The sequence below is a fragment of the Urocitellus parryii genome, chromosome 8, assembly GCF_045843805.1.
Source record: "Urocitellus parryii isolate mUroPar1 chromosome 8, mUroPar1.hap1, whole genome shotgun sequence".
Classification (NCBI taxonomy): Eukaryota; Metazoa; Chordata; class Mammalia; order Rodentia; family Sciuridae; genus Urocitellus; species Urocitellus parryii.
Window position 1 is genome coordinate 51,308,109 of NC_135538.1, and position 27,743 is coordinate 51,335,851.

The following is a 27,743-nucleotide window of genomic DNA, read 5'->3' on the forward strand; positions in this document are numbered from 1 at the left end:
TGGTGAACTTTTAAATTGGGAGCTAACTGCAATAAAGTAGATGAACAGAGAAAAAAATTAGTGCACTTGAGAGGAACTGGTTGGAGACAACCGAATATTTCCAGATGTCTCCATGATAATATGCCTTGTTGTATCATTCATTTCAACCACTTCAAAATCTATTTCATTCCATTTTTGCTCTTCTTCCCTTCATTCTCTTCTTCATATCCCAGGACTAGAGGGCAAAGCTTTTTGTTTCTTACTCTTGATGTCTTCTTTTCGCTGTCGATCCAGAGGCAAGGTGGCTACTTTATACATCACAGGAAATATAAGAGCAGTGAATAGTGCTGCCCCCAAACAGGAGTACAGAACTACTGGCAAATCCAGGTATTGTCCTTGAACCACACCTACTACTGCAGGAATAGCCATTTGTCCCAGGGCACCACCGATTAGAATAAATGCAGCAGATTTCCCACTTATGGTCGTGTATTGCTCAATCCAGGAAACACCACTGGGAAACGTGGCTGCCATTGAGGCCCCATACACTGAAGTGGCAATCCAGAGACAGAGTGGATTCTTGTTGAAAAGCACCAGAAATAAAGATGAAGCCAGGCTGCCAATGTTGCTCAACACAATCATGGTGCCCGGCTGTAGGCATGTAGCAAAGAAGATCGCCAGACCCCTGCAGGCTGCAAAGGTCCCCCAGAAGATGGAGTTCAACCCAGCTGCTTCACTTTCTTCCATGCCAGCATAGGTGGTGGCAAAGGAGAAAACATAAGAGCCATATGTTACCTCTCCTCCAACGTAAAAAAAGAAGAACAAGAAAAGGAGGCAGAGAAGGGTCTTGTGATATTCAGCTCTTCGATATGCCTGAGCAGATGCTTTTGCTTTTTCCTGCCCTGAGCTTTTCTTGAAAAGCAGAGCAAACAGAAAGAGAGACACTATGAAAATGTAAGTGCTGGTAGAAGCATAAGCCCAGAGTAGATTCATGTCATCAGGCAATCCAAACAGAAGGGCTGAGTCAGCTTCAGATGATCCATTGGTGGCTGGAGGCTGAAAGGCAGGCTCTGTGTGGTTTTCAGCAGACACTGAGGTACCCAGTGCCAATTTAGCCAGAATTGGAGCCAGAAAGGCACCCAAGGCGAAACTGAAGTGTAAGGCCTGCATGTGTGGGGCTCCTTCATGCCCCCAAATATCCAAGATGAGGACATTACCACCTGCCAGGAAAAGATGGAAAAATGCTTTATGTTAAACTCAGTAAAATTAAAAAAAAAACATGACTGTGAAAACAAGGCTAAGTTTGTATTACCTGGCATTATGTTTTAAGTATCAAATATTGCATCTGAGTCAATTCTCTAATTAAGGAGCTCTTAACCCATGACCACCAGAGGGCTATGCCTTACCAACATCTCATACACATACATGGAATTCTACAGGAACTAACTCCAAGAGCCAGACACTTTCACAGAAATTTTTTATAACAGTGCTAACACCATCCTGCAGAGTAATATTTATAGACGTATTTATTGTAAATATTTAAAATATATTTTTACTAGGTAAAATTTATTTATTTATTTTTGGTACCAAGCCTTGAACCCAGGGGCACTTTTTAAATATCCCCAGCCTTTTGAAATATTTTATTTGAGACAGGGTCTCACTAAGTTGCTCAGGGCCTTGCTAAGTTGCTGAGGCTAGCTTTGAACTCATGATCCTCCTGCCTCAGTCTCCTGAGCCACCGGGATTATAGGTGTGCACCATTGTGCCCAGCATATTAGGTAAAATTTTATACCAGATAGTGCTCAAATTACCAAATCTATACACATTGGCAACTGATAGTCATTTTGGAATATTATTTATTTCTCTATAAAAACAGATGAAAATCACTTCCAGGAACCTTAATTCTGCAGGACTCGTGCATACCTGTTACATGGAACAAGCACACCTTTTGCTTTCCTTGTCTCTACAACATCTACAAAGGCCGGAAGCATCATAGCCTGGCTTTTTAAAAAATTAGATATTTTCAAATAAATACATAATTCCATCTCTCTTTTTACAAACAAAGATTAAAGAAGAAAACATATCAAGTAATATTACAGGAGGGAAGGGAGGCACAGAAAGTTGGATTCAGTGCTAAACAAATATAACTCACATTTTTTAGTAGCTTTTAAAAGTCATTATAACATATGAAGAAATAATGCTGTGAGACAATAGAACTTTTGAGAGAGAGAGAAAGAACAGGAAAAAAAAAAAAGTAAAAATCAGTATACACTTCTACACCCAAATGAAAATCTGTAATGTAATTAGCCACAGGAGGGGGTCCTTCCTGTTTGGATGCTGTAATTCAACAATCCTCTCAAAGAACTGAATCATTTTAATTTCACTTCAGAGTTGGCTGCTCAGAAATTGGTTCCCTAATTGGTAAAAAGAGTAGCTACTAGAAGGAAGGTTCTCACTGGGTGACCTCATGAACAGCTCAAAAGTTTATGTCATTTCAAGGGCATTGCAAGTGACACTTCACTATTCTCCATCTTTCTTTTCCTAGCAGTAATGACCTGATCCCAGAGTTGATAATGAAGGCCTCACTCACCTGTATCCAGAATGCTAACTGAAACACCCATCACCGACATCATGACAGTCAGTAACATTGCTGTCTTGCAGAAAGGGATAAAATAAAGACCAACTGTGGTGACCACCAGTGACACCCCTGAGGAGAAAGGTAATAAAGTCAGCTATAAAAAGCAGTATTCATGAAGAGTCATGAGTCAACACCATAATACTTCTAAAAATGTAAAATAAGATCAAATTAAAACTGGGTAATCTTGAGAAGCTAAGAGTTGCCACTTTTATAAATGCTTTTGTCACTTCAAAACTTTATAATCTTTATGAACTATAAAAGATAAATTACAGCCAGGCGCGATGGTGCATGCCTGTAATCCCAGCAGTTTAGGAGGCTGAGGCAGGAGGATCGCAAGTTCAAAGCCAGTCTCAGCAATTTATGGAGGCGTTAAGCCTTCAGTAAGACCCTATCTCTAAATAAAATGTTAAAAAAGGACTGGAGATGTGTCTCAGTGTTTAAGCACCCCTGGGTTCAATACCCAGTACTACCCCCCCAAAAAAAAGATAAATTACTGCAACATGAATACAATTCTAGTGTTATAAACAACTAAACTATAAATTATATCACAAAGAAATGTTTGATAACAAAAGAGGCAGAAAATCTTTCATTAAATGTTTCTTATTTAAGAACCAAAAGGGACTTCTAGATGAGGTAATAAATTAAAAAGCCAAAAAGAAAATTCAATTGGCATAGTGGTGTAGTATAACTTAAAAACACTAGTTTGGAGAATGGGAGGAAAATAGAAGATTCTTATTGTTGGACTGCCATGTAGCTCTGTGGTAGGGCACATATGTAGCATGTACAAGACCCTGGGTTTGATAACCTGGACCCAAATAAAAATTATACACACACACACACACACACACACACACTCAAAAACTGGCTACATTTTATATTAGAGCTTGCTTCTATGCTTTTACAGCCAAAGAAAGATTCCACAATTACTTGCTTTGTCATTATTAAACCATCAATTCATTCATATGTGAATATATAATATTTATTCATATATTCTTTCAATCTACTTTAGAAATAAGAGAATTTATTCACCAGAAGTAATAGATTGTGCTCCTTCTTCAAAAGTGCATTATCATATCAATCTAAATTTTTTAAGTGTGTTAATTTATTCAAAACCAGTATGTTAAAGCTTTGCCATCTATTTCCTGGTGAGGAAGGACAGTCTGGGGGTCATCACTGACATGGGACAGCAGGAACAAAAAGGAGCCTACCTCAGTTCACTCACCATCTCCTGCCCCTTCACTTCCAACCCAGACTCCATAGAGCCAGGGCAGATTCCAGGAGCTCCTTCTGAGCTCTGTGGCCCTGGGAGAGCTGCCCTACACCCTGATGAGCAGAGCCTTTTAGACAATCATTGGGTGACCCTGGAAGGATGCCTAAAATACAGTCAAGGTCAGGAAGTCTAAGCATTGCTAACACACACACACACACACACACACACACCTGAGGGCTGATCTGAGTTTCCAGAGGGCCCAGCACAGATTCCCCTGAACTGCCAAGGTGAGAGCAGGACCATGGAAACCCAGCTTCCACGGAGGACACCAAAACACCACCCATTTTGGTTGTCAACCTCTCTGCAGGCTACCGTTTTCATACTTAAAGGCAAGTTGAATATTCTTTGAAAATCACAAAGAAATGAAAATCAGTGTATACTTACCCAAAAGTAAAAAATGATTCATACGGTCAAAAAGAATGCCACCAAGCACAAAGCCGCTCATATATCCAAAAGCACGACCCACAAATATTTCAGAAAGACTGCTAATATTTCGGTTCACATTTCTTGCCAAATCTTGAAACGTAGGTCCCAGTATAGCAATTGCTGTTCCCTGAAATTTATGAAGACAAAAAGCTTTTCCTTACAAACAAAATAATATCTATATAATTTGTATCCATCACAAAAAGTGGTGGGTGAGATACAGATGCAATACAGAGAATTATTTTAAGCCTCATTGCAAGGAAAAAATGTACAATGACAATACTAATACTACTAGAGCCATTGATTCCTACATTGATTCACCTATTTCCTGGTGAGGTAGAACAGTCTGGGGTCATCACTGACATGGGGCAATAAGGACAAAAATGTAGCCTACCTCAGTTCACTCTCCATCTCCTGCCCCCTTTTTAAAATTTTTTAATAGTTGATAGATTATTTATTTATCTATCTATTTATTTATTTATTTATTTATATGTCGTACTAAGAATTGAACCCAGCCTCACACATGCCAGGCAAGTGCACTACTGCTGAGCCACAACCCCAGCCCCCTCTTATTTCCCTTTTAAAAACTCAATTTTTAGGGGCTGGGGATGTGGCTCAAGCGGTAGCGCGCTCGCCTGGCATGCGTGCGGCCCGGGTTCGATCCTCAGCACCACATACAAACAAAGATGTTGTGTCCGCCGAGAACTAAAAAATAAATATTAAAAATTCTCTCTTCTCTCTTTCTCTCTCCTCACTCTCTCTTTAAAAAAAAAAAAAACCTCAATTTTTAACAAATGCTGAAATTCTTGTTACTTTTTGTTACATTGTTTCCTATTTGAATAATACCTTAAAAGTACTAAAAATTAATAAGGATCTGGGGATGAACTCAGTGGTAGATTCTTTACCTAACATGCAAGATGCCTTTGGTTTTATCCCAGACACTGGAGAAAAAATTAATAAAACATACCATTAAATGTATTCTTTTTTCTTAAGAGAGAGGAGAATTTTTTAATATTTATTTTTTAGTTTTCGGTGGACAGAACATCTTTATTTTATTTTTATGTGGTGCTGAGGATTGAACCCAGCGCCCCGCACATGCCAGGCGAGCATGCTACCGCTTGAGCCACATCCCCAGCCCTAAATGTATGCTTAAAATTGGTGTCTATATTTTGAAATATACTGCATGCACTAATATGAGAGTTTAGATATCAAAAATACAAATTATCAAAGTATTCTCATTTTTTATTTTAGCACAGCAATACTCCTGGTACATATAGGGTCATTTGGCTGAACTCCAAATATTCCAGAGGGAACCAATAAACATTTCTAAATCTACATTTTTCTTCAAGGAAATTCCCAGCCATCAGGAGTATAGTTTGTAAGGCTTAGAAACTTCTACATACATATGAATAGATTGATTTTAACAATAAAATTTTCTCAAAGAAAATTATATTGTGAAAAATTAAATTTGTTCTAAAACTGTGTCTATATGTAACTATCATGGTTTGAATGTGAGGTCCCCCAGAGGCTTCTGTTAATGCCAGAATGTTCAGAGGTGAAAGAATTCAGTTGTGAGAGCTGTAACCTAATCAGTCCATCCTATTCTGAATGGACTAATTAGGTGGTAACTAAGCAGAAGAGGCATGACTGGAGGAGCTGAATCGCTGGGGAAGTGCCCTGGAAGGGTGCATCTTTCCTGTGGTCCCTTCCCTCTTCTTTCTGTGCTTCCTGGCCCTGAGCTGAGCAGCTTTCCTCTGCTGGACTCTTCCCCCATGATGTGTAGCATCACCCTGGGCCCAGAACAATGGAGTCAGCCATCTACAGACTAAGACTTCTGAAACTGTAAGCACCAAATAAACTTCCTTCTCTAAATTGTTCTTGTCAGGTATTTTGGTCACAGTGATACAAAAGCAGACAAAACAGTAATAAAGTATAATCTAATTTATTATGTCAACAAACTTTAACCTGAGAGTGTAATTTTTTAAATAAATGGCCAATCACACATTGCACAATGTTCAAGTGTGTCCAAATAAGGTAAATGCTAAGCTGAAAGTAATTATGCTATTTCTCTATGTAACTCTCTCTCTCTCTCTCTCTCTCTCTCTCTCTCTTAGTTATACATGGACACAATATCTTTATTTTGTTTATTTGTTTTTATGTGGTGCTGAGGATCAAACCCAGTGACTTACATGTAGGAGGCAAGTTCTCTGCCACTGAGCCACAACCTCAGCCGCTGTAACTTTTCTTTTTGTCTGTAAGTATTGCCTGCGCGTGTTGCTGAGTGGAGTTTTATTAAACTTTGTTACTTCAGGGTTTTCTCAATTCAAAAATTGTTCTTTGCTCAAATAAACTGCTAAATTTAATAGGTCTAAATTTCTTCCTTTAATGGGGTGGCATCAGATGAGGATCCAAAGTAGAAGTCCAGCGACCAGTGTCCCAGTATAGCAATAGCCATTCCCTGAAATGAATTCTTGCACTAATATGAGAATTTAAGATCAAAAATTCACTGGTGGATTGAAACGATCGCCTTATGCCTGATCTCTCAAAGAAATTGGGGTCTCCTATGAATTTTCTATTTAATGCAAGCTCCATAAATTTGTTTTGAGTTCTCTGACTTAATTTGAGCACTTTTTACTTTTTAAAATCGAGACCAAAATTGAGAAAGAAGAGAAAGGATTTTCTCTTCTGCCACATGTTCCCTGTGTCAGTCACATTTTCATTGCTAGGACCAAAATATATAACAGGAACAATTTTGAGGAGGAAAAGTTTATTTTGGCTCAGGGTTTCAGAAGTTTAGTTGTTGGTGGACCAACGCCATTGCACTCAGCCCAAGGTAAGGCAGATCCCATCAGGGTGAAAGGGCATGGGGGAAGAGCGCTGCCCCACTCATGGCAGTTAGAAAGGATATTGAGAGGGGAAGGGGCCACAGGGAAAATGAACTTTCCTGAGCATGTACCCAGTGACCTACCTCCTCCAGCCATACCCTCCCAGCCTGCAGTTACCATCCAGTTAGTCCATTCAAACTAGGATGGACCAATTAAGTTGAAGCTCTTTAATCATTTCACCTCTGACTATTCCTGCATTAACACAAAAGTTTTGGGGTGATACCTCACATCCAAACCATAACATTTCTTCCCACATCCCCTAAAACTCATGTCCATCTCACAATGCAAAATGCATTTAGTCCATCTCCAAGAATGTCCATAGTCCTAGCACTTTCAATATTGCCCAAATGCCCAAGTCCAAAGTCTCTTTTGAGACTCAAGGCAAGCTCTTGGCTGTGAAGCCCCTGTAAGATCAAAAGCAAGTTAGATGCTTCCAGTATATAAAAGCAAAGTAAACATTTCCATTCCAAAATGGAAAAATAGGGGTATAGAAAGAAAGGGTGGGACCAAAGCAATACAAAAACTGAACTGGACAAACAAGTCCTGTAGCTCCTCATCCAGCATCTGGGGCACAGGGCAGTGAGATGTGATCTCCAAAGGGCTTAGGCAGCCCTACCCATTTGGCCTTGCCAGTTGCAGCCCATACAACTTCTTTTTTAGTCTGGTTCTGTCCACAGCCAGCAGCTTTTCTTGACAGGTGATCCATGTTACTGGCATCTCTTATTGAAACAGTCTTCACTCCAGTTTTGGGGTCACATTCACAGCTTCACTCATCACTCTTTTAGAAACACCCTGCAGGAATTCTAATCCAGCTACATTTTTCTGACCTTCCAAGTCTTCTTTGAAGTCTCAGTGGAAACCTTAATGATCCCCTAAGGAATCTAGCACCCTGCATAATTGCAGAACCAGGACCATGTAGATAATGCGAAGGTGTGTCAACAGTTCAAGCAATAACTGGGCCCTCTAGGATCACAGCTGCCGCAGCCTCTGAATGCCTGGATGACTGGGCATGGTGAAACAAGTTCCTAGGACTTTCTTCGTGAGAAGCATGCCTTTTTTATCTTCCATCTTCAGATTTTCCCGCACTATGCGCACAAACAAGTTCCAAAAACAAGTTTGTCCCAGCAGCAACTTCACTTCTTGGTTCCATTTTCTATATCAGTCAATTTTTCATTGCCGTGACCAAAATATCCAACAAGAAAAACTTAGAGGAGGAAAAGTTTATTATTGCTCATGGTCTCAGGGATTTAGTTGATGGTGGACCTACTCCATTGAACTAATTGCACTGGTCTGAAGACAGACAAACCATTATGGCTGAAGGATGTGGTAAATGAGTACTATCTGTTGATGGTGGTCAAGAAACAGAGAGGGAAATAGGCCATAGGGAAGAGGAACACTTCCAAAGCACACACCTAGTAACCTACCTCCTTCAGCCATGCCCTACCTGGCTGGTTACCGCAGTCCATTCAAATTAGGATGAACTGATTAGGTTATAGCTCTCATAATCTAACAATTTTGCCTCCTAATATTCCTATATTAACAGAGGAGCTATAGCTATAGAGGAATACTTTATATAAAGTCATAACACTCTCCAAGATGTATATTTTATTTTTTTCTTCCATTTTTGATAGCGTGGTTGCTCCAAACACCTCAAGGCTTCTTGGAGAATTTTGCTGTGGCTGCAATTAGCTTTAGTTGCTGGTCCATCCCACACGACTCTTCCCCACAGACTCTGTGGATGACTCTGCCCCTCTGAGACTACTTTAACTACCCCCATTTAAGTCATGAACTTGTCCATGACTGATAGGGTGACCAGCAACCTGACAGAGCAGGTTCCTGCTCAGGAGGTATGAGCCACCTGGGAAAATCAAAAGTCTGAAATAATCAGTAAGGAATAAGACAAAGCCAAAGATTAGATTTAAAAAGCAAAGCACCTGATAGGTCTTCCAGTCCTGATAGGAACTGGAACTGAATAACTGAAAAAGGTCCTGATTCTTTATTTAAGGGGGAGTACATCAAAGGCAGGGATAAGGTTTCAGTGGGAGGAGTCTTGTTTGGGTGCTTGCTTCTCAGTGTGGCAGGGGTCATATATGACCCAGGGGTAAACAGGTTGATTGGCTTTTGGCAAGTTACACCCATCTCCGGGAGGCAAAAGTGATCGGTAGGAGCTTCTTCACAAAAACTAGATAGAGGTGGGAGTAAGCAGGCTGTTTGGCTCTTAGCAGGTCACTCCCATCTCCAGGACTGTGCTTGAACTTGAGCAGTGAGATAGAACAGGGCATTGACATGAATTGGGCATTTTCACATCAGTGGATACTGCCTGGGAGCTCCCCAAACCAGGCTTTCCTGCCTAAAGGCTCCAATGTCACTCAGTGAACACATGGCTCATAAATGGCTTCTGGCACATGACTAAGCAGAAACTACAGTTAGCCAACACTTTCCCCTTACCCTTATTGGAGTAGTTCATGTGCTTCCTCCCCTTATGCTGAAGCAAATGTCCTAATAAAACCTCTTTAAAATGGCATTATATCTTGTTAATGCCTGATTTCTATCTCAAGCGGAGCAGTCTAAACTGGATATACCAAGAGCTGGTGATTTCCCAAAGGCTCCTGGCCCTAAAAGGTGTCCGAAGATGGGGCTGAAAATGCTAAGGGCAGATAACAGTCAGGGAGTCGTGGGGAGTGACAGAGCACAACAGAGAGCAGCTACATCTGTTGGAGGAGTTCCAGAGATTTCCGACTAGCTGCTGGCTCCTACTGCCAGGAGATCAGCAACAAGGAAAGTTGCTAACACTAAGGGAACTTGACTTTGCCTATTCATGATTTCTATCTGAATTGGGCAAAAGAACCCTCAGCTGACTGGTCACATCTTGGTGACATATAAAGAGGACTTCCCCTTGAGAGGGCACAGAAAAAGATGACTGACAAGTGTAAAGGCCAGCACAGATCTGCCTGTGGACGACAAGTGGTCACCTGAATCATTGCTGCAAGATCAGCTTCAACTGCTGGTACAACTGTGTGAGCCTCCCCATCCTCTTCATGTGAAAGATGCAACCCCACCTCCATGTCCATGTTCTTTAGTCTTTCTTTTATCCCTTTTGCTCACTGGTGATAATTTTTATCACACTGCAGATATCTGTGGTGGCCCTGACTCAACCACCCAGTTTGTACTGCAGATTGGTTTCACCATTCCAGCACACTCTGAGGCAGGCTCTAACTTGGATTCAGAAGCTCTCTCTTGGATAACAGACTAGTTGTACCACTGCAGAGTTCTTTGTTTTGCTTTCTGAATTTCTCAGTTCTGTTTGTTTTCTGGAACTCTGACTCTGGAACACATCCTGTTTAGTGAGCACCCATAACTCTCTTGTCTCCATACCTGTAAGAATCTGATATTTCATCTGTGTATACCAAGAAACTGGCTCTTGAAAACCCTGAGATTTCCATCTTCCTCCTCTCCTTTTGTTCTCCTGTGAGACATTTTCTGTCTATCACTCTTGGTGTTCCAAAGCACTCAACCCTCAGGTGTCTAATTACTAACTGTGGTTAAGTCTGAGAGACTTACGAGAAACAGACTGACTTTCTTTTGTGATAAAGCCTTGCCTCAATACAAACTAGAAGACCAAGAGTATTGGCCAGAGAATGGGTCTGTGAATTATAGCCTCATTCTTTTTTTTTTTTTTTTTTATATTTTATTTTTTAGTTCTTGGCAGACACAACATCTTTGTTGGTATGTGGTGCTGAGGATCGAACCCGGGCCGCACGCATGCCAGACGAGCGCGCTACCGCTTGAGCCACATCCCCAGCCCCACCTCATTCTTGTTATGGTTCAGATATGAGGTGTCCCACAAAAGCACAAATAGGAAATGATGCAAGAATGTTCAGAGGTAAAATGTTTAGATTGTGAGAGCTGTAACCTCACCAGTGAATTAATCCACTTAAGTGGATTAAAAGGTGGTAACTCTAGGTGGGTAGGATGTGCCTTAAAGAAGTGGGTCACTGGCATGTTTGGGGAGTTTATATTTTTCTATGCTTCCTGGATATCTGAATCGAGCAGCTATTTTTCCACCAGACCCTTCCACCATGGTGTTCTTTCCATGATAAGCCCAAAGCTATGGATCTGGCCAACCATGAACTGAACCTCTAAAACTATGAGCCAAAATAAACTTTTTCTTCTCTAAGTTGTTCTTGTTGGGTCTTTTGGTCACAGTGATGCAACACTGACTAAAACAATCCTCCATTCTGGAAAAGGGAAAAAAAAAAAAGAGGAGAAATTTTCTGCATTTTAGATTTTATGAAATTGTGTCAGGAGCCTAGCCTAAGCAACTTCTGTTGGGTCTGTGTGACAGTCTTCAAGACCACTAGGCCTACTGACCCAAACATATGAAGGAAGTCAAAAACATTGGAGTCAGGGACCCCAGACTCCATTTTTTTTAACCTGGATAGAGGAAGCCAGAAAGGATAGGAGAGTATAGAAACAAATATGACTTGTGGCTGTCTTAATGCAACCACTACCTCAGGGTAGCCCAAAATATGCCAGAAAAGAGCCTTGGCACCTGGGTAAAAGTCATATTTTAGGACATAAGGTCACTGGAAGAGGGACAGCCCTGACTTCCCCAAGAAGGGTTCATGTTACTTGGAGAAATAGTAAGTAAGATGTATGTAATATTGGCAGCTATATCTTTTGATTGACCAAGTATCCAGAGCTCTTGATTAAGTAAAACCTGCAGAACAGCCACATGCTATAAAAATGGTTCAGTAAAGAGTAGCTAGCCTCTTCAAGGCTTCAAATTTTACAATTATTAAAAATGGATCAATTAGGTAAATATAAAGGAGATAAATATTTATAAATATAGGTAATATATATATAAAACATCTGGGTCATTCTTAAGTAAGCCAAAATACTGAATATCAACTGGTAAAAATGAATTCAAAGTACTCTGGGCTTCTTAAAATGTATAAAAAGACAATACATTTGGTTCTGCTAAATGTGTTAAAATTCTAACTGGCTTGGGTATTCTCATGTGTGAAGAATACAAAAGAGTAGCTTCAGCTGTGTTTAGATGAAGACACTGGAAAAAGGTCAAGTATCTCACCTTATTGGGGAAAAGAGTAATTTTGGAATATTTGTAAGGATTATTATCAAAACATGAAAAATAGGGCAGTAAGAAAAGAGTAAATTTTAAAAAGAGATATTGAAAAGTTATAGGCATGGGGTTTATTTTTTATTACAAAGGTCAAAAAGGAAAGGGAATACATATGGATGGGAAAGGATTTTGAATGAGGGCAAAATCAAAAGAGTTAAGCAAAATGTAGAGGGTCTAAACAAGTCACAGGAGGTTTGTAAAGCATTAATCTTATGAAAAAACTGCATATGTGATTAAGCTGGCAATAACTAAGGAAAATTATTTACAGGTATTCTTTTTTTTTTTTGTAATGGTGTTAACCCAGGGGTGCTTAACCACTGAGCCACATCTCAAGCACTTTTTTTATATTTTATTTACACACAGAGTCTCACTGAGTTGCTAAATGCCTCGCTAATCTGCTGAACCTGGCTTTGAATTTGTGCTCTTCCTGCCTCAGCCTTCTGATTTGCTGGGTTACAGGCATGCACCACTAGTTATTTACAGGTGTGTGTTTTTTAAAGTTATTGATGGATCTTTATTTACTTTTATGTGGTGCTGAGAATCAAACTCAGTACCTCACACATGCTAGGTTCTAAGCTATGACCCCAGCTCTATTTACAGATTTTAATCCACCAAAAATCTAATGGTCATGTCATAATGCTGTCAGTTAAAATTGTTATCCTAAAATGATAAATACAATGGAAATAACTAAACTGTCTTGTCAAGCTGCTGAACTTTCTTGCCAAAATTCTTACCGTGGCTGTTCTAAGTCCTTTGTCATCCACAGTTTTGACTCTTCCCTAAACTGTTTATAATCAGGGTCATGGAAGGTCACTAACAATTACTCTCAGATGCAGCTTTCTGATAAGACTAGACTTTTTTGTAGACAAATTGGGTTTTCTCCAGTAATTTGAAATTGGGATAATTGTAACATATTGGATGCTGACTATCACCTACAGGAAAGATAGGATCCAACTTAAAATGGACCAAAGGTTGGTGGAACAGGCATTCTGGGTATTCAACAAACAAGACTTGGAGGCTAAAGCCAAGGAAGATAAAAGGACTAAGAGGACAGCCAGGATTTTGGTCTGAACTCTCCAAGGTTAGCAGGACCCAGAGGATGACAAGACCCCTCTAAAAGAGCCCTGAAAATCCAGGAGATACCCAGCCTCCCATTCAGAGCAATTGTGAGGATCCTAGAGACTAGAATCCTAAAGGTACCCGTTCCACAAGAGGAGAGTCATTGAGGAACGTAATATCCCCAGTGCTTTCAAGGAAAGTCACATTGTCAGTTAGACTGGCTCATCCTGGCAGATGACACAATTGGTGTAGGAAAGAACTGAGAGTCAAGAGGCTTTTCATAAGGCTTTCAAATAACCCCCAGGCAGCCTGAAGTGTCCTTAAAAGTAGAAGGACAGAAGTTGATTTTTGGTGGATATAGGGGTCTTGAACACCTGGCAGGCAAGAATAACCAAAAACAGGTGTATTTTTATGGGGGGGGTGGGAATCCAAGAATAATAATATATGGACTATTACAAGGAAAAGATAGTGGTCTTTTAGTGTTCGAGATCATGTTTTCATTGGATTAATTGATATAGCAATAACCTAATTACAAAAACTATCAGAGAATTATTTTAAACTGGTATTTAGATAAAGTATACTGAAAGCATTATTCACTAATAGTAAGATAACTTATTTAAATAAAATTCTAAGTTTCATGTAAACGAAAATGCAGAAGTCATATAACCTAGCCTTCTTATTTTAGGAATGAGAAGCTCAGATTCAGAGAGGTTTCTTGCCTAATGTCATGATCTAGTTGTAAAAATAAAGTACATATAGCAAATGGCTAGGAGTGGGGTGGGAAGTTTGACTAGGAAACATGAAGAGTTGCAGGTTAATTTATAAGCAATAAAATTAACAAATTTTGTTAAAACACAATGGATTAATGGTTGTCGACAACAAAAATAAGTGACATAGTAAAAGAACAAGACAAAAACTAGCTAAGGAAAGTGATATATGCAAATTAGGTGTATGTTTTTTTTTTTTAAAAAAAACAGTTCTAATTTGGCTAACAATGGTTCTTAGCCTAAATTACACTGTATGTTAAAATAACCTGAGTGTATAAGACACCAGTGCTGACAATGAATAAGAGCCCCTGCCTAGACCTCTAATTCCTCAGGCCTTTTAAAACTCTGGGAATAGGCCTTGGCTATTGTTTCAGAACACCCCTTTTTCTAAGCTCCCACCAGACAAAAATTACTAAGTTACAGATGTGGGTAAAGAAATTGTGAAAAGTGAAAATGACGAGGATTAGGGTAAGGCCAATTTTGAAAAATTAAGCCAGAAATATGAAGGTCCTGAACTAGCTTTTAGGTTAATAAAAATGGAAACAAAGGCAAACGTAGAAAATTATTGCAGATGGGAAATCTTAAGACTTTGCAGCTGTTTATTTGTAGATTTAAGATTTAAAAATTTTTCAAATGGGAAAATGATAGTTCCGCTAATTTTACTCATAGGTGGGTAAAATTAGTTTGGGTTTGATGTTGAATAAGCTGTAGAGCTCTCTTGGGAGAAACATGGTGCAGGTAGGGCTGACAGCAGATTGTTATGAAAGAGGCCTAAAATTCAAGAAAAGTTAATGATGGCCTGTCATCCACATGGGAAGGACAAAAGGCTAGGGGCAAACCTTGAAAAATTACCTGTATGTAGGGGACAAAGGGAAGACATACAATCAATAAATAACAGGTGACCAAAAAGCATAGACATTAAAAAATTGGCATGTTTTAGAATCTAAAAGAGGAGACTTTAAAAATGAAAGCTAGCAACATGTCAAATTCTGTAGAGACTCTCTAGGGCTGGGATTGTGGCTCAGAGGTAGAATTCTCGCCTTGCAAGTGCAAGATCCTAGGTTTAATCCTCAGCACCACATAAAAATAAATAAGTGAAAAAAGGTATTGTGTCCAGCTAAAACTAAAAAATAAATATATTTTTTAAAAAAGCTACAGAGACTCTCAACTCAATTTGGCAGGAAAGATTTAAATAAAAATGTAAAGAAAATCAGATGGGGGCTGGGGTTGTGGCTTAGTGGTAGAACATTTGCCTAGCACGTGCAAGGCCCTAGGTTCAAACCTCAGTACCACATAAAAATGAATAAAACAAATAAAGATATTGTGTCCAACTACAACTAAAAAATAAATATTAAAATAAAAAAATCAGATGGCATGAGATTAAAAACTAAGTGGACAAGGACATATGATGAAACCAGCCTAATTCCATTTTAAGATTGGGAGCCATCTCGTCACAAAGTCATGAAAAGTTAATTTTTGTTTTACTACAAATTACTGCCATTTCTAAACTTGTTTGGAATTCCTGCCTGTGTCTTGAACTCACCCATGCCTAGCTTTCCCTGACCAGATAACAACCCTCTCTAAAACCTATGGCACCTCATAAATCCTGGCTCCTCTGACCAGATAACAACCCTCTGTAAAACCTCAGTGGTTTTAAATTCTGATGTTGAGATCTAAAATTATTCCCTACCTTGAAATGTTAAGCCATGTAGATCATTAACCTACTATCTGCCTTTGTATTATACTTGTCAAAATCCTGTTAGCTGTAAGTTCTCAAGACTCCCACTCTTTGCAACTTTTTGTACTATAAAACCTTTTTCCTGGAATGCTGGGGTGTTGAGCTCTAGGCCGGCTTTGGGAGAGACAGTCCTGGACAGCTCTTGTGTACACAATACAAGCTTGCTTTAATTTGATTTAAAACTGGAGTTGGTGGTCTTTTCTTTGTGTCGTGGTTCAACACATACCCATAAGAGTTTTAAGTTATTCATTCTAAAACTTTGGGATGCAGGAAATAGCTGAGAAGATTTTTTTAAAATAAATAAATAACAGAGACTTGAGTTCTGTTTATAGGAAGACAGCAAGAGTAGTTTAGAGGTGGAAGAGGGCAAAGCACTAAAGGAAGAAGGAGGGAGATAAGAGAGTGAGAATTAAATTGAGGCTCCTCTACCTGTTTCTAAGCCTCCAAAATGAAAAAGGATCGCTATTATTTTGATAGTTTGGCGGGTACAGCAAGTTTTTCCATCATATCTTATCATGATCTTGTTCAATGATATTAGTTAACAGATCATACATGTATTAGTCTGTTTCAGCCCTTTCCGTCCCGTGGGTCATTTCAGGGAGAGAAATGTATCCCCAAAGGGTAGAGTATGTGGTGGTAAAACAAAGTAGAGAGAGCTAAACTGGACTTGAGAAGGGGCTCTGGGCATTTCACCAGCTACTGTAACCCAGAAAGCTCCCATATATCCAGGCCCACAGGGCACTTAGTTCATAAAACTGCTTTTTTTCCTTGAGCTTTGTTTCTCTCTTTGCCTTATTGGTAAGACACTACCCCTCCCCCATATCTCCTGGTTGCAATTAAATGCAGTGACTCAAAATAAATGGTTGGAGACAGAAGTAAAAAGGCAGCCCCTGATCACCATCTCCCATCACCAACATAAAAGGAGGAGGGGCTTTCCTCCCTGACCAACACAATCTAAACGTTCACTTGGTTCAAAACTTGTGGTAAGTGATGAGAGGGGCACGATTTTCTACTCTCAGGCCAGGAAGAGCACTTGATCTTTGGTTCAGCTAGATAGGCAGTTCACAGGATCAACTCCAGGGTACTCCCAGACCTGCCATGCAGTTTATCCTCTGAGGAGATTAGCAATAATGATCAAATCATCCATTTGTGGCAACAGTACAACCTGAGGTAGGATAAATGATCTGAAAACACACAACTGCATTATGATGTGAGCAAAAATGCTGATATTAAATTATTTGGGCCTAGAATCTACTAAATGTCAGTGCAGTTTAATGGTGGCCTAAAGGTGACAAGGGAGCATGGATGTTTCATTTGGCTTCAGTCAGCCTGTTTCCTTTCTGTGCCTCTACCCCATAATTTTCAATGATTCTTCTTATGCCAGGATTAAACAGCTGACTTCTTTTTTAGGCTATGGCAGGTCCATGTCAAGTTAATTACAATGCAAGGCTTCCAGCCAGTGCCCTTGGGAGAAAAGTCAGGCCCCTACAAATCAGTAGAGTGGTCAATGAGAGACTTTTATGCTTCCAGGAAACCATAGGGTCACTGCCTCTGTCAGCAGGAATAAATTACAGAAGACAGAGAACTTCACTTGTGACTCCTTAAGATCAAGAAGGATAGGGGTTAGGGTTGTGGCTCAGTGGTAGAGCACTTTCCTAGCATTTGTGAGGCACTTGATTTGATCCTCAACACCATATATATATAAATAAAATAAAGGTTCATAGACGTGTGTGTGTGTGTGTGTGTGTGTATAAAACTTAAATATATGTATATATATATATATATATATATATACATATATATATATATATATATTTAAAAAAAAGATTAAGCAGGATAAAATCTCTCAGAAGGAATGAGACAGAAGAGAAGGGTCCAGGGCTCAATACTTCCTGGGGAGTACTTTGAATTTTTCTTTCTTTCATCTTTGATAGCCATGGCTTTCCCAAACACCTCAAGGCTGAATGGAAGCATTTTCTTCCATCCAACATAACATAGTCCCACAGCCTCTCTGGATGACTCTGCCCCTTTACATCAGCAGTCCACAATCAGGTCAATGAAGAGCTCTTTCCCTGCTCATAACCAAACAAAAAGTCTAAAACAGCCAGCAGGACACTGCAAAATGCAGAATCATGCCATTTTTCCCTACATAAGCTTCTATGCTGCAGCACTAGTCCTAATAAAACCTCTTTTGGGTTTTTGTTTTTTAATCTTGCTTCTGCATGATTTCTTCCTCTAGTAGAGGAGGCTGAACTGGATACACTAAAAGCTGGTAACACCAAAGGCTTCTGGCCCTGAAAGGAGCCAGGAGATGGGGATGAAAATGCTAAAAGTCAGGAAATGGTGGAGAGTGACAGAGTGAAACAGAGAGCCACTAATTCTGTCTGCTGGAGGAGTTCCAGAGAGCTTCCACTAGCTGCTGTCTCCTACAGCTGAGAGCAGCAAAGGAGAGTCACTAATATCGTAAACTGAGAGCTACTAACAAACACTAAGGGAGCTTCACTTTGCCCATTCATAATTTCTGAGTTGAACAAAAGAACATCTAGCTGACTATTAACAGGATCACATTGGATCTGAAAATTAACTGGGCTGTATACAGTTGGAGAACTGAAGTAGGTACCTTTTGAAAATGGGTTTCTCCAAATCTAAGGATCTGAGACACAGGAGTTTGGAAATCCACTCCATGAGACATCCACTAACTTTATTTTCAAAATCATGGGCTTCGAACATGTGAGGCACTTGGTTCGATCCCCAGCACCACATAAACAAATTAAATAAAATAAAGGTATTGTGTCCATCTACAACTAAAAAAAATATATTTTTAAAAAATGTTAGTCAAAGGCTTTAGATAGTTGGGAAGGAAACTTTGTAACACTGGTCTGAAAAAAAAATTTGAACTTAGATATTCCTTAAAACTTACTTGAGTTTTGTATTGTTTTATCTGATGCATGGCCAAATTTTTTAAATGAAAGATGCAAGATCTGCTTCTGTTTATATGTTGATGTATGTCTCTATGTATGATGTGTATGTGATATTTTATGTCTTTATGATACTGACCTCTACTTTCTTTGCTTTAAGAAAAATAATTGCTTTTATAAATGAATTAGTCTCTCTCTCTCTCAAAAAAAGAACTAACATAGTCCCATTTCAAGTTTGTATGAATTGGATAGTCTTTGGTTCATAAAGTATTCGTGACTTATATGAAACAGACATGTCTTTCAATTTTCAGCATTAGATATAATACAGACACACAATTTTCCCTACCTACATTGAAAATAAAATAAGCTTATGTTATCCTTACAGTGTAAAATTTGTCATCAAGAAAAATAACTTATTCTAAATTGCCTTTTTCTTGATTTTGAATTAATTTTGGGATTTTCCAAATGTGTCCTGAGAATATCTCAAAAGGATATCTCTCTTTTTAAGAAAGAGATATAGTAAACTAATTAAGCTTGTTTCATATTACATTATGTGGGAACCATTGTTATTTAATAAGTAATGCTAAAATTTGAGTTATAGTTAAATGGGTATATTAGTAATGCATGTTTCAGAAACTATGAAACTCATAGACATCTAATAGTCCAAAGATAACACTATTAGTCATAATTCTAGTTTTATCTTAAAAATCTTTTTTTGCAACCAAGTAGCCAAACATTCTTGTCCATTCCATCACTATTGTAAAAACCAATCATCAGAACTTTAACTATGGCCATTTTAAGTCTTATCACTCAAAGTTAATTTTTTTAGTGTGTTACTTTCCTTTCCTTTGTGTTTAAGGATATTCATGGAAAGTACTCTGTAAAGTACAGACATCTGATAACTTTAAGATCATTTCAATACACTGGGTAAGAATTCTCAGAACTAAAATGAAAAAAAATGGCTTATAAAAATCAAGCTAATGTTTAATCCTACATCAAGCACAATAAGAATTAATTGAATATTAAGGAAATAACTTGGTAGATTTCGTGTTAACTCAGTAAATGCTAAAATTGTGAAGACATGCTGTTCAAACGAAGTCCATTAAGAATGATTCAAATTTAATTACCTACCATAACCAATTTAATAAACAGTGCTATACACCTGATCTGGAGAAAAAAAATGGTATTTAAGTAGATGGAAATCCATTGCTCTTGTGTGTAGTCATGGAGTGATTGATGACTGCCTTGTCCTTGTTGAGTCTTTATAGGTTCCATGATTAAAAGCTCTGTACTCTGGGGGAGATTCAAGACAGTGGATTAAAGGAAGGCTGCATTTCCAGTTGCTCCATATCTCAGTGAGAGTACTGCTTCTCAGGGAGGTGGGTGAAGGAAAGAATTCACTGAAATTCAATATAGCACAGTCAGAGACTCTTAGGAGTCCAAAAATTTGGGTTTAACAAAGGACAAGAAAAAGTACACTGGGGCCAAGCCAGTGGTAGTAGCAGCAGTAGCATTGTTTGACCACAGAGGAGAGGGATAACACAAAAAGAAAGAGAAGCACAATGGACAAATTTGGCACAGAAAAACCTATAGAACAGAAAAGCAGTCTGAACTTAACTGAACCAGAAGATGCACAGTGAGATGGTATTTGAAAAGTGCTCCATGTTTTTACTCTGGCAAGCAGAGAGCGGAGGTGGGGAGTCATCTTGAAGAGACTGTGCTATAGCTTGCTGCTGCAGGAGCCCAGGAGATCAAAGCAAATATTGCTATATTGTCCCAGAAACCACCTATCATGTGGCCTCTGGTGTATCTAGCAGAATATGTACCTGACAGAAAAAAAAAATTGTACACAGGGATATTCAAGTATTTTGAGGATCAAAGGTTTCGGTTTCAAGTCATAGATAAGAAGATGAGTGCATCTAGCCTGCCCTTCAAGTCTGGGAGCTCATATGATTAGCCTAAGAGGATTGGAAAATTGAACAGGCTGCCATGATTACACTCAGGGATTATACTTGTAGACTGAGCCTGGGAAGGCCACATTCATTGGCAGTGAAGTGTGTGAGATCTGTGGAGGGTTGGCTTCACTACACTAAAAGTAGAATTCTTGGTAGACTCTTGAAGTCCAGATGCCCAGCATCTGCCTGGCCCTCTGGGTATGTTGATCTAATCTCTCCAGAGCAGATGTCGCTTGACAAAGTCCCAAAGGCCTGATTAGAGCTAAACCCCAGCTGTTGCACCATCACATTTAGAAATCTGTAGCAGAATTTGGTCTGTCCATATAAAACTCCAATTAACAGTACTTTCCATTCTGTCTTAACTTATACTGGGAGACAGGAAGCTGAGAACTATTTCAACCAGCTTCAGCTCCTGGTCACTCCAGCTGGCAGCTCAGTGAGTAATACAAAAAGAGGAAAAATTTAACAAACTCTAGTACTTTCTCTAAGGTATATATAGCCCAAGGAAAATGGAAAGAAGGGCAATCTGGCATAGGCAATGAACATCCAAGTTGTCAACAGTTTTGACCACTTTAGCAAAGACAATTTTCATTAATAATTCTCTCTCTCTCTCTCTCATAACTGCTGTGATGATTGTCTGATGGATATACATTAATATACATAATTGTTTATTTTCCCCTTCTTTTCATCATTTTAAAAATGTTTTTTATATTTCCTGTTTTGTCTTTTGAGGATTGAGGGTTTCATTTATTTGGGGATTTTTTTTTTGGTCTTGTTTCTCTTTTTCTTTCTATCTCTTTCTCTCTCTAATAGCTAAATTCTCTTGTTTTCTCTTTCTCTCTGTTTATTTTGGTTCTTGTTTCCCCTCCTTCTTCAATTCAAAAGAAGCCAGGTGCAGTAATGCACACCTATAATCCCAGCAGCGAGAGAGGCTGAGGCCTCCAGGAGGATCGCAATTTCAAAGCCAAGCTCAGCAACTAATGGAGGCCCTAAGCAACTCAGCAAAAACCTGTCTCTAAATAAAATAATTTTTAAAAGGCTGGGGATGTAGCTCAGTGGTTAAGTACCCCTGGGTTGAATCTCTGGTACAAAAAAAAAAAATCAAAAGATTCACTATGCTTGTCATTTTCAATTTTCAGAGCTTATTGGCAGTAATCTTGAAGTTATATGTACCTGTGCTTATATACTATACCTGGTACCCAGCCTCTTGGACAGAAATGAAATGAAAATGTTGGGGATATTTCAGAAGTGTGCCAGAATTGGTGAATGAGAGACTCCTTATATTACAATATTCTGTATAGTAGTGGCCTTCAACATCCTTTTCTTACAGTAGCTTGGGGAAATGCCAGAATTTAATTGGCTGATGATTGCAGTGTGAACAAGGACTTATCTGTAGGAAATACTGGAAAAAAAAAGGTGAACCCTTTTATCTCTGATCTTTGAAAGGATAACACCCCAGATGGTGTTCTCTGTTTTTATGTTATCAGACTAATGTTCTATGTAAATAATTAAGATGTAAATATTTTGAAAGAAATTCAAAAGAATAATTATTTAAATGATCAATGAATTCCAAAGAGAACATGGAAAACAATTCAATGAATTTAGGAAGTCAGTTCAAGATATAAATGAGAAATTCAATAAGGAGGTAGAGATTGATATTGAAAAACAACCAAATGTAAATCTTGGAAATGAAAGACACAATAAATCAAATAAAATGTTCAAAGTCTTCTAATAGGGTTGAGCAAGCATAAAACAGAATCACAGGGCTGGAAGACAGGTGGCTATCCTTTGAACAATCTGAAAGTATTAAAGAAAATAAGTAACCATGACCAGAATATACAGAATTGCAGGACAACACCAATAGAACAAAGTTAAGAATAATTGGAATCAAAGAGATGAAGGTTAATAACATGGATAACCTCTTCAAGGAAATAAAACTTTCCAAGCCTTGAGAATGAGCTGGAATCAGATACAGAATGCATTCAGAATCCCCAATAGAAAAGGTTTAAAAGAACCTGGCCATGCATGGTGGTGCATATCTGTAATCTCAGCAACTCAAGGGGCTGAGGCAGGTGGATCATAAGTGTGAGACCAGCCTCAGCAACTTAGCAAGATCCTCAGCGACTTACTGAAACCTTGTCTCAAAAAAAAAAAAAAAAAAAAAAGGATCAAGGATGTAGCTCAGTGGTAAAGTACCATGGGTTCAATCTTCAGTCCAAGGGAGAAGGGAAAAAAAGAACAAGAATAAGAAAGGAAGAAAAAGAAAAAGAACCTCTCCATGGCATCTTATAATTAAAATGCCTGGCACATAGGACAGGATAGAATTTTAAAAGCCTCAAGAATAAAATGTAAGGTCAAGTTTAGAGGTAAACCAATCAAAATAACATGTAATTTCTGAGCACAAACTCAGGAGAAGTTGAATGATGTGTTCCACACCCCAAAAGAAAATAACTGTTAACAAAGATTACTGTATCCAGTAGAGCTATCCTTCAGAATTGGTAAAGAAATAAAATTCTTCCAGGACAAGCAGAACTAAAAGAATTCATGACTAATAAGCCAGCACTATTTAAAATGCTTAAAGAAATACTACACATAGAAGAAATCAATCTAATCTCTACCAAATATAGAAAACTTATCTGGGTGATGTCTGAAAAATTGTGCATATGAAAGAACTAGGAATTACCTATGTGTGTGCAAATCATGAGTAATGTCTGCCAAAGTACGTTGTGTACATGAGACCCGAGGATAACCTGTGGAACTACAAATACTAGTATTACATCACATTAAATCCAGGAACATCCCTTTCCAATAAACTAGGTTTCATACCCTCACAACATGCTATAAAGGGATCACACACACACACACACACACACACACACACACACACACACACAAAGTTTCCCACTGGACCTTGTTCAGAGCTTTGCAGACTTAAAGGTGATGAATTTCACAGACTGCTGCTGGATGGCCACTAGATGACACTCTTTTCAGCCTCCAAGAGACTGGAGAATTTGTCTATCTAGTTTTTGCATCTACCCTGGTTCAAATGTTGCTATTTTGCCTGGCTCACTACTGCCTTCTGAAGAGCTTTCCCTGAAAGTTCCCATACCTCCCATAATCAGAGACCAAAGCAGTCAATAGCCAAAATTCATACCAACACTGAAGATATGCAAGTTTTTAACAGGATTCTGGGTATTCACTCTTGACAGTAGTAAAGTGCCATGGTATGGAATTAGAAGCTAACACATTAGTTGGGGCAAGTTTTGGATATTCTAGCTAATCAGACTTCCTAGGAATTCAGAACAGTAGAAACCACTCTGATTGGATGCTGAGAATATGGATGCTCAACAAAGTACTTAGTGGAAAAAAAAAATTGAGTTTCATATGTCTTTCTTGCCCATATATGGAGCTTGTTTATGGTGCTAAACCAAACAATGTTGTGTTTATCATTCTCTTGATTTCGTCAGTACAGAAAGAGTAATTTAAAAGATGGCTGATCATCTGGGGGGAGTGTATTACTCAGTTATTAGAACAATATTTACTTAGCATATGTAAAGCCCTGGGTTTAGTCCACAGCTCTAAAACAAAAGCAAAACAAAAAAAATATGGGTAAGATAATACTGTTTCTCTACACACTGCCACTGTATACATTAAATGAACAACTTAGAAAAAGGAACACATGGTTTGTTCATGGCAGCCACTAATAGTTGGTTTGCAGGCAACCTGGATGTTTGAGGGCAACTATGCTCCTAATTACCATCATGCCCCAGAGACTATGAGCATTGAACCCTAATGTTGTTGAACTCTTTATTGCATGAAACTTGCATTGTTTGATTTTGATCAGTTTGGTTTGTGGAGATATTTGTACTTTAGTTTCTTGGTTTTATCCTCCTGATAGGCGTTTTAAGTCTCCTTGATATGTTGTACCCATCAAGATTCAGATGTTTTTATTCAGCCATCCTTTTTTATGCATCAAAATGGCAATAAAAACTTAAAGAAGGCATAAAGAATCATACAACTCATTTGTCATTGTACATTGTCAATTTCATAATTATGCAAACCTGTCAATTGTGTTGGTGATAGAAGGTTCCCTCACTGCTCCAGGTTTCAATCTCACAAAAAGGAGAGGCTGAGTAAAAGGGGGGAATTGTTAAATTCAATTTGGCCTAATGTTGCCTGTGTATGGGGGTGAGTTCAACATACCTAATGTCACCTGAGAATATATTTTTGGAACAAGTTGCTTAGCAGCCAAGCAATTAGCCCATTACATGCTGCAAACTGCTCAGAAATGTGCACCAACAGCACAGGAGCTGTAACTATTCAAGCTATTTATTTATATCACTTTCTTGTTGTGTCTATAGATATTGCCTGCCCACCTTCCTGGTTGGAGTTTTTTGAACCTTTACTGGTTTAGGTGGTCCCTGGTTCCTATATCATTCCTTTCTGCACAAAAAAAAAAAAAAAAAAAAAAAAAAAACCAAACCTGCTAAGATTTTACTTGCTGACCTTTTCTTTTTAATAGGTGTTAGCAAGAACTAGCAGTCATAGTTGCCTGTTGGAAGAAATTCCTTAATGCCTTTAAGAAAAAAAAATGTTTCTAATTCAACTATATTTCAAAAACAATTGACTCTACTTGTGCTGCTCTGCTCCCTATCCAGACGCTGCCTCTTGTCTGAATAGAAGGAGTCCAAGTCCAGGGTGTGCATAGGTGGCACAGCAAGCACTTTGTAAAAGGAGAAAAGTCAGAATACTGGCTCTAGTGGTTACTTCATGCCTTCAAAGGACTTACAACAAGACCTGGCACAAAGTAAGGGCTCACCAAACATCAGAGATCTCTTTCTTTCTCACCACCCCCACCTCCCACTCTAGGAATGGGGGTGGTGAGTCTCTGAGCAAAGTGACCAGACCAATCTAGGCAAAGCTGGGACTCCAACTGGGAAGGTGGCTTTCTCTGCAAGAAGAAACCTGAGAGGGTCGTTCCCCCAGCTCTCACCAGCCCCAGGAAGGCCGCATACAGGATCACAGTGGTGAACCAGCCCAGCAGGGTTTCAAAGTGACCAGACCAATCAAGGCTGAGTCTCTGAGCAAAGTGACCAGAAATGACTCTCCTCATTGGACTCATTTACCCAACTCCCCAGAATCACAAGTACTGTGTTATCAGATGGGAAGTTGCCATGAATAGTGAACTGAGGGGCAGCCCAGGAGTTTGGCAAACAGTGCTTCTAGACTTGCACTTTGCTCCAAGAAAAACTTTTAAGGATCTGACAGATTGGTTAAAATATCACTAGCAGAGTAAGAGATCTGTTGATGGCTCTGCAGCTCAAACAGCTGTGTGATTCAGAAAAGTCACTGTTCTCGTGGCCTATTTCCTATCTGCAAGATTAAGCAGTTGGTTGAATTTAGTTACACCAGCAGAAAGAGGGAATTCCAAAAAAGCACTTTTCTGTGGCATCATTCCGGAAGCGATGGCAGTAGCTAAAGACCTGTGCAATGCCTTTGGGGTTTCCCCCATCACATCAAGGAGGGTCTGCTTCCGTTGAAAACACATTAGGAAAGTTAATAACCCACGATTAGAACGGTACCGGTTTGAAGTGATTACAAAACAAGACCCAGGTAGAATATCTAATGGTCCCGAGGTCACAAAACTTGCGGGGGAGCAGGGGGGCAAAGCCGGGACTCCAACTGGGAAGGTCGCTTTCTCTGCAAGAAGACACCTGAGAGGGTCGCTCCCCCAGCTCTCACCAGCCCCAGGAAGGCGGCATACAGGATCAGGGTGATGAACCAGCGCAGCAGGGTTTCATGTCGACTCCTCCTCCCGGAGACCCCCACCACCTGGGTCTCTTTCTTCGCTGGGGCCTCGGCCTGGAGGAGCCGCTGCCCCGCAGCCGCGGCCCCGGCACCACCAAACTCCTGTTCCAGCTCCAGCTTGGCGGCTCGGGAGACTTGGTCTTGCTGCCGCTGACCTTTTCGGCGGATCCTTGGAGATCTGAGCTCCAAGCCTCCAGGCCTCCTTGGGCAACCTCCTCTGGGGTCTGTCACGGGTCACCTCCTCGGAAAGTCGGACTTTGGAACGCGCCGCTGTAGTAGGTAGCGAACCGAGGCGCTCCATCGCCGGCTATTTCGGGGTGGATCACGCGGCAGAAACGAGGACCCTAGCCCACCAGCACCTGGCCGCTACCCAGCGTGTCTTTGTTGCCTGGGAGACCCGGCCTCGCCCTCCGGCTTCAGCAGCGGGCTTCGCCGAACCCATCCGGACCAGAGGACCCGCGCCCCATGACGAGCTGAATCTGCAGCCGCGGAACAGACGAATCTGGAGAGAAGATGCGCGTCCTGGCGGCTCCAGGGCTCCCCGGCGATGGGACAGTGCCTGCCGCTGAGCCTCTGCGCACCTGGCCGCGGCCCTCGCTGGCGCCCACCCGATCTCCGGCTGGCGGGGGGGGGGGGGGGGCAAAAGTATCCGCACACAGCACGTGCACATCCAGGCAAATGAAAGGATTTCACATCCAAGCACACAAGTCCGTAGTGCCAAATAACAAGCAGTAGGCATGGCACATCTGGTGAGTAGGGGAGCATCTCGCGGCTGCTGAGATGGTGGAAATTAGGAGCATCCAGTGTGGAATAGAATACAGCGAATGTATGAGCAGTAAGTGTTCCGGAAAAATTAAGAGTAGCGCCACCAAAGACGGACCTGGAGCAAGGATACCAAAAGGTCCAAATGCTGGTGTGATAAGAAAGTTCGGTGTACCAGGAAACAATGAAGACATTTCACGTTCAAAAGAATAAAAAATTTTGAAAAGGGACTGGGGTTGTAACTCAGTGATGGAGTGCTTGCCTAGCATGTGTGAGGCACTGGGTTTGATCCTCAGCACCACAAATAAATAAATGTATATGTTGCATCCATCTACAACTAAAAACAATATATATATATATATATATATATATATATATATATATATATATATATATATATT

General features: G+C 39.8%; 1 protein-coding gene and 1 pseudogene across 1 annotated transcript; one reads left to right on the forward strand and one right to left on the reverse strand.

Moving 5' to 3' along the window:
* Positions 1-201: 201 nt before the first annotated feature.
* On the reverse strand, positions 202-26,556 carry LOC144256680 (sodium-dependent glucose transporter 1-like). The gene is made up of 4 exons (XM_077802074.1): positions 26,515-26,556; positions 4,269-4,437; positions 2,567-2,683; positions 202-1,196 (listed from the first exon to the last, which is right to left on the reverse strand). Exons 2-4 carry the CDS (start codon positions 4,327-4,329, stop codon positions 202-204), a joined length of 1,173 nt encoding a protein of 390 aa, XP_077658200.1. The 5' UTR covers positions 4,330-4,437; positions 26,515-26,556.
* Positions 21,888-22,105, forward strand: LOC113187328 (protein kish-A pseudogene; annotated as a pseudogene).
* Positions 26,557-27,743: the final 1,187 nt, after the last annotated feature.